This window comes from Fukomys damarensis, unplaced genomic scaffold, assembly GCF_012274545.1.
Source record: "Fukomys damarensis isolate Sample0158 unplaced genomic scaffold, DMR_v1.0_HiC HiC_scaffold_12, whole genome shotgun sequence".
Taxonomy (NCBI): domain Eukaryota; kingdom Metazoa; phylum Chordata; class Mammalia; order Rodentia; family Bathyergidae; genus Fukomys; species Fukomys damarensis.
The window spans coordinates 3,281,222-3,288,715 of NW_022900924.1; the positions used below are offsets into that span (position 1 = coordinate 3,281,222).

General features: G+C 39.9%; 1 protein-coding gene across 10 annotated transcripts in view; it reads left to right on the forward strand.

The window, feature by feature from the left end:
- Ewsr1 (EWS RNA binding protein 1) overlaps nt 1-7,494 on the forward strand; it is a 26,777-nt gene that overhangs the window by 743 nt on the left and 18,540 nt on the right. For 5 of the 10 annotated variants that reach the window (XM_010603735.2, XM_010603736.2, XM_033762298.1 and 2 more), the window contains exons 2-4: nt 3,688-3,724; nt 3,857-3,908; nt 5,359-5,482. In XM_010603735.2, the coding sequence (XP_010602037.1) occupies nt 3,688-3,724; nt 3,857-3,908; nt 5,359-5,482 (213 nt within the window). Of the gene's footprint in view, nt 1-3,687; nt 3,725-3,856; nt 3,909-5,355; nt 5,483-5,872; nt 5,891-7,494 lie in introns of all 10 variants that reach the window. The other 5 variants (XM_033762292.1, XM_033762294.1, XM_033762293.1 and 2 more) reach the window with 3 other exon arrangements.

Sequence of the window (7,494 nt, forward strand, 5' to 3'; positions counted from 1 at the left end):
GCCGCTGAGGTCCCGCGTGAAGCTGGGTCTCGGCCTAGCCTCGAGCCCGTCACCTCGAAAGCAGAGGGGGCCTGTAAGGTGGCTCGAGAAGCTGCAGCCCCGCTGCCAACGTGACCCCTCCACTCTTCCCTTTCCGTCCAAGTGGCCCTGGCCCGAGGGCAACTCTTAGGAATCCAGGGGGAAAAAAAAATTCAAGCGCGGATCTGTGTGGTGCGGGGCTCCAGCTTCTGAGCCGGAGCCCAGTCATTCTTCAGACCCAGTCGCCTGGGTGCTCTAGCCCCAAACCCAACTTACACCGGCCCGGCCTTAAGACATAATGTTTTCTCCTTCGGGCCTTCCTCCAAATCTGCTATCCCCCCTCCCCCCTCCCCAGGGCCCTTTTTCTGTAAACGCAGAGGGAGATCAGTTGTATAAGAAGGCCACCCTGGATCTGGAGGTGAGAAATCCTACCAGAAAGAAATCTCTGGTCTCTTTAACCTAAAGGCACAAAAAGCTCGAGCCTTTATATGAACCATGGTTAAGCCATCGCCTGGCACGTTTATATTTGCCTGTGTTAGACTACAGGCTTGTTTATTTAGTGGACCCCTAGAGGCTAGGAAAAGCAGGCCGGAGGTGGACTTCAAAAGAAAGCCCAGTGTGGGAACGCAGTGTGCTGGATCTGGTGGTCCTTACCGCTTGGAGCGTTTGAGAGTACTGTATAGCCTAACTTTGGCTCTTTGGTGCACTTAACGGGGGATTGTTGGTAAGGTGGAGCTTTTTTGCCTCCGGGCGTATTCCTGTACCAGCCTAGTTCCCAGCTCTGGAGGCAGTGGGTCAGAATGACAGCGGAGATGGGGAACACTCTGGGTCCTTCAGAACTTTAATTTGGAAAGACTTTAACATCCAACAACTGAAAGGCAGTCTTAATTCTCCATTTGTGTGGTCAGTAAACAGGTGAATGTTGGCTGTTGGTGGCAAGGCTACCGGGAGTGCTTCTAAAAGAACACTCGCGAGATAATACAGACATGTCCTGTGTGCTCTTTCCGCCCTCATCTTGCCTACTACATACAGCCTGAGGAGACAAAGTGTTTACTTTGACATTTTTTTATGTGGCTGGACATGACTTTTTTCAGTCGTCTTTGCTCAAACCCTCTTTGCTGGGAACTACCTACCGTATTAAAATCACAAGCATGGTTTACCTAGACAATATTAGGTCCTGCTGGGGGATCTTTAGGGAATCATACATATATCTTCAGAACCTTAGTTTGCTTTTCTGTAAAATGTAAGAGAGTAGGTAGATATTTTAAAGGCTTTTTGAGCCCTTCTGGTTTTACCAGCAAAGCATTTTGATCCCATCAAAATTACCCCATGCTGACTTTAATGCATCGTGTAGTCTGACACCCTAAATCTCTGCAGCTTAGAAGGTGCCTGACCTAAAATGTTTTTAAGTTGCTGCCTTGAATAATGTTAACATGTTTTCCCCTCCCTCACCTGTAATCGTGTAGAAAAGTACTAACAGTGTGTAGCTGTGTCCAGCTCACACAGTTACAGTGCAGCCTCCAAACAACAACCACCTTTCAGACCAAGCAACAGAATTGTTAGCGCTCTAAAGAGCCCCTGCATCACAACTCTCTCCTCAGCCTGTGCTGTTTTCAGTGAAGTTTTTAACTGCGTGCTTGGAAATTAAAAACAATTGGTTTAATAATCTGAGCAGTGTGTATTTATAGTTTGAGAATATGTAAGGTTTGTGTGCTGTAGGTAAATAAATTCTCGTGAAATTTTTTTCTGCCTCAGCCCACCAGTGTAGGGCCAAATCCTCTGGTTTCACACTGACCTGTGATCAGTAGCTGTCCTATTTCAGTTTTATGTTTTACATAACTGCTCTTGTATAAGACTTCTCAAACGTTGAATTTACATGTCAGTGCTTTTTAAGTCATTTTTCATACAGAAACCTCGTTATAATGTAGGTTTGAAATCCTTGGTTTTGGTGCTTGTTTTGTGTGTCAGTTTACATTTGTTGGGGGGGATTGTTTACAGTGTTGGGGCTCGTAAACCCAGGCCTTTGGGACTGCTGGTCAAGTCCTCTATCTACCACTGAACTACATCCCCAGACCCTGCATTACATACCAGTCCTGCCACTCCTCACATCCCCAGGTGATTTTTTATTTTGAGACAGAAAGTCATTAGGTTGCCCAGGCTGGCCTTGAACTTGAGATGCTTGTACATCAGCCTCCCACAGTGCTGGGATTATGGTCATGCTCCACCACATCTGGCTACTTTTAATTTTTATGTATCATAAAGAATATGACAAAGCTTCATTGAAAATGCTTCAAGGCCAGGGATTTAGCTCAGAGGTTCCGCCACCTGCCTGGCAAGCTCAGGGACCCAAGTTCAATCCCTGGTACCAAAAAAGAAAGAAAATGCTTCAAAATTGACTTGAATGGATTGTTTTGGTTTTTGTTTTCATTTTAGATATCCTTTGGGCGGTTGATTTTATAATGTTGTTTTGGGATTCTCAGTTAAGGGTGTACAAATGAAGGAAAGTAAGTAAAGGAGAGGTAGAGATACAAACCAACTTTTTTTTTAGTACATGTGCTGCCGAGAAGCACTATAAACCAACTTAAGAGAGATGGACTCAGCCATAAACTGAGGCCAGGTCAAGAGATTGTGAGGCAGGCTTTGGATTTCATGGCAAGGGATTTTAACGCTCCAAGAACTGAGATGTGGACGTTGACCGTTGCTTTTGCAGGAGAGACTTTGACTGGAAAAGAAAGGACTCTTTTGTTCTGTTTTAATGGCGGTACTATAGTCAAACTTTGAGCAAGATGTATATTCATGTGCAGAGGAAATAATTAGGCAAGCTTTTTAAAAATAACTGCCTTTTTAAAAAATCTTAAAACTTCTGTAACTTTAATTCAGTAGTTCTGTGAAAGTGTATCAGCCATTTTCCGTTTTTTCCACTGCTTGTAGGTAGTGGATCAGTTGACATATGTTGTAAAAAGTTATAGGAGGGTTTTTAAGTTCAAGTCATTTTGCATTTTAGGACATAAATGCAGTGATATAACATAAAACCAAGTTGTTCCCAGATATCTAGCTTTTGAGTTACTATACATATGTAGTCCTTGTGTCAGCAGACTATTTAGAACATTAGATTGTAGTGACTATCATCTTGTTTTCTGCCATTCCATTTCAGTGTCATGTAATGGAGAATTACGATTGATCTTGTTAAAGTGAGGAAGTGCTAGGAAAACTTGTTTTGAGGAGATAAAACTACTTACTAATGTAATCAGTCTGATGTTCAACATGGTAATATTGTAGCATAGCTTCTTTTTATATAAATGTAAAGATCAGAAGATCCTATTTTAGGGTCTTGTTCTCCATTAGCCTTAGGATAATAATCTTACATTTAAAATGAGAGCCTGTGGTTAAAGGGGGTTTGTGGTCATGGGAACGTGCAAAATATCCCTGCCAAGTCAGCTGATCTTGGCCTCATTAGCTAGCATTGTATTTCTATTCAGTCTTTCTAAGTTAAACTGTCTTAGACCTAATTTGTTTGGTTTGGTATTGGAAGATCGGAGGTTCTCTTTTGAACTGTGTCAGCCTCTAAGTAGTTTAAAGAATTCTTCTTGCCACCTAAATTCCACCCACTTCTTTTATCTCTCTACCTTTTTTTTGCTAACTTTGTATTTTTTTCCTTGTTTCCTCCAGATTATAGTACCTACAGCCAAGCTGCAGCCCAGCAGGGGTAAGTCATTTTTACAACGAATTTTGTCTGTGATTGGTGTTTTTAGAGTATGGAGCCTCATGTAGTTGTAGCAGTTGTAGTAATAGAATCAGAATGTTCTGTGTTCAGTTCTTTCATTTAATTTTTTTGCAGCTACAGTGCTTACACCGCCCAGCCAACTCAAGGATATGCACAGACCACCCAGGTAATCGTTAAGATACAGTAATTATGTGTAGCTGCATCTCTAGGTAAAATGTTTCTGTTAGCCATTAAAATAATGACTAGCAAAGATCTTTTTCAATATTAGGTAAAATGTGTGTAATATTTAAAAACCCAGGAATTTACAGTGGATTACAAAGGGCTTCATTCTGCTGTCTTAAATGAAACTGTACTAAAGCAGGGGATTGGCTTTTTATACATTTTTAGACTCTTATTTCTCCAGTTGCCAAATTCTATGCTTGGTCTTTCTGTTTGTTCTATTATGTTTGAATTTACTTAATCGTAGTACTGCAAAGGAAAATGATGATATGATCATTTTGTGGATGAGATCAATCAGTGCATAGAAAATATATAACTTGTCAGTGATTACAGCGTAAGTAGTAGGATCAGTTCTAAGAAACATTGCTGCCTGGCTGAGAAGCTCCCAAACTTTCTAGTACATGAGTTTGTGGTTAAAAACCTAGGTCGGGGCCTGGGGTTGTATCTCACTGGTAGAGTGCTTACCTAGGATGTATGATCTCCAGGACCATGGCACCCCCCCACCCCAACCCCCCCCCAAAAAAAAAAGCCTAGGCCACTTAGTCTAGAAATAGATCTTCTAGTGTTTTCAGGATCACCTCAAATTCTGAATGAAACACTATAAAGTAGATACTAATTACTACCATCAAACTATGTTCTAGGATAGAATATGGTATCACTAGCATATCTTACATAACTGGCCATTCAGACAAACCAAAATACGATCATGTTAAAATTTGAAAGAACAGTTCTTTACTTAATTTTAAGTATTGCTGATGTCCAAGTTCAAAAGACTAGTCTTGTACTAAGCATAAGAGAACATGCAGTGTTCTGGTTCCATTTCCTTTGAAATAATGTAATAATTTTAATTTTTGTGCTATGCTGAAAATACAGTTTTCAAAATTGCCTGGAATATTTTAGCCTCATCTTCCATTTTTTTTCTCTTTGCCCATTTATCTTCCTAGTGATTTGTTTCTAATTACTAAAACTGGCTACGTCAAGTACTGACAGCTACACACCTGTGCCCTTATTGCTCTTCCCTTGGGAGTGTCCTGTTAATCTCTTGTATATAGAGGTTTTGCCTAAATATTTCTAGAACTTTGTCTTTACCAAAATAGGAGTGATTTGGGTAAGAGATAACAGGCTCAAGCTATTGCTGAGCATAGTGACACACACCTGTAATTACAGCACCTGGGAGGATGAGGCAGGAGGATGGCACCAAGTTCGAGGCTGGCCTGGACTGTATAGTGAATTTCAGGTCAGGCTAGAATACTTAGTGAGACCCTATCTCAATAATAATTTTATGCCTATTTTAGTCTTTGATTCTGTAATTTGGAAATCCACAGATAAGTCCATTTTATTGCTAAAATACTAAGTTCACATACAAAGTTCTTATGTGTGTGTTTTCTTTGGAGCAGGCATATGGGCAACAAAGCTATGGAACCTATGGACAGCCTACTGATGTCAGCTATACCCAGGCTCAGACCACTGCCACCTATGGGCAGACTGCGTATGCAACTTCTTATGGACAGCCTCCCACTGGTAAGGCCTGCCTTGGAGAGATTTATGGGTAATGGTGTCTAGGGCATTTGCTAGTTACTCGTGCTCTTAGATCTATATTCTGATCTGTATCTTGGAGATCTTTTACTATTAAGGAGAAGACTTGATTTTCTTTTTTCCCTTTCCCTTAAATTCTTGAGGGATACCTAATAGAATGTGGGTGGGATAAACTTCAACGGAGAAAAGAACTTTTAACTTCTATGCGCTATATTAAATTACCTGACAACAAAATGGAGACTGTAAAAGATTGTGCTAATGCTAATACTAAGAATGAGCCTTCTTAAACTGGGCTGCTTAAAAATCAAACTGGTTTTCACGTGTTTGCTTCCTCTGATAGTGTACCCTCTACTTTTTGTTTTGTGCTTTCCACAGTAGAAGGGACCAGTACAGGTTTGACTATCCTGCTCATTCTTGCATGGGAAATGCTTTCCATCTTGTCTAACCCTGTAATGTTAACCCTTTAGGTGTTTTCATTTGTTTAACCCCTGGATTTTTCTAACATCACACACAACAAAGTGCTAATGAGAAAACTGCTTCAGGTGCCATTCACAGATATGTGTCCTTTTCTTTATATGACTTGGAAAAGATTTTAATTAACATTAGTTTTTATCAAGCCTTGATAGTTTTCACCTTCCCAAAGGTATTTCAGGTGATTACTCCCAGCTGATTTTCCCCATTCCCTAAAGGTTAGATTGCATGATTAGATTTATTTAGAGGAACAGTCTGCCACCCTGCATGTATCATGTTTGTCTGTTGGTTGGTTTTCAGTCCAGACACATCTTTTTTCCATCTTGATTATTTTAATCCATAGTATGTCTTCAGCATATATTTTATATATAGCATTCTAGAAAGCTAAAATACTTTGAGGAATTACAATAAATTGTATATGATAATGAAGTTGAATGAAGTATGTAAAAAGTCTGTAATAGTTTTTTCTGCTTAGTGATGTGTAATGATTCAGGCTCTTTACTCCTATCTTATCATAAAAGGTTTTAATATAAGGAAGTGTTACAGATGTGAAAACTATTTTCCAACTATCTTCGTTTCTCCATATTTATTTATAGTCTAGTAGGAGAAATAATTTCTCATTAAGTACTGGTGTTGTGAATTTGCTGGGAAGTGCTTCCTAAGTAATGTATATGTGGAATTGGATGGAAGATGTTGTAAACTTTCTAGTAGCAGCTGTAAGAAATGAAACTATGAGAAAATCCCATCATCAATGTAGACCCACAAAGTGTAAGACAATACAGAAATCAGTAGCTTTGGTAGGTGGAGATTGCAGTTAGTAGTAATGTTTGTAGACTAGATAGTTTATGGGGTATTCTCTACAGTAATTCCCTGACAAACATTCACAGACAGATAACAGACATCTCACGTTACATAAATTTGTAGATGTTAGCTTATGTATCTACCAGACTTGTCACAGTCGTGCTGCTTTGTGCTGAGTGTATAGTAGTGCAGTGCTCAGTCAGCCAAGGATGTCCAGAAGAGAGGAAAAGCAGTGGTGAAGTGGAGGGGACTGCTAGGAAGCGCAGTCCCATATGCTGTATCCCAGGCAGTCCTTACATATAAAAGTCATTGGATAATTATCCGAAGAAATATAAAAAAATGCATTGTCCTCTTTAGGATTTTTCTAAATTGAACTTGAGAAAAGGGGGTTATATGTGCATCTGAGTTACTAATTAAAATGGAGTTCTTAGACTTTCATTTTTACTGTTCAGATTGAACAAAGATTTTGGTTAGTTTGTGTGATGTTTCTTACCACCCTTTTCCTTCAGGCCATTGTCTTTTTCTGTTGTTAGTCTTTTTGTTGTCATTAAATCATTTTGCTCTGTTGATTACCGCCCCCCATTTTGCTTGGCTGCTTGTATGGGCACTACAGATTAATTAAAAGATTATTGGACCGGGGATTTAGCTCAGTGGTGCCGCCGCCTGCCTCGCCAAGTAGCAGGTCTAGAGTGATCCCTGGTACCAAAAAAAAAAAAAAGAGAAAA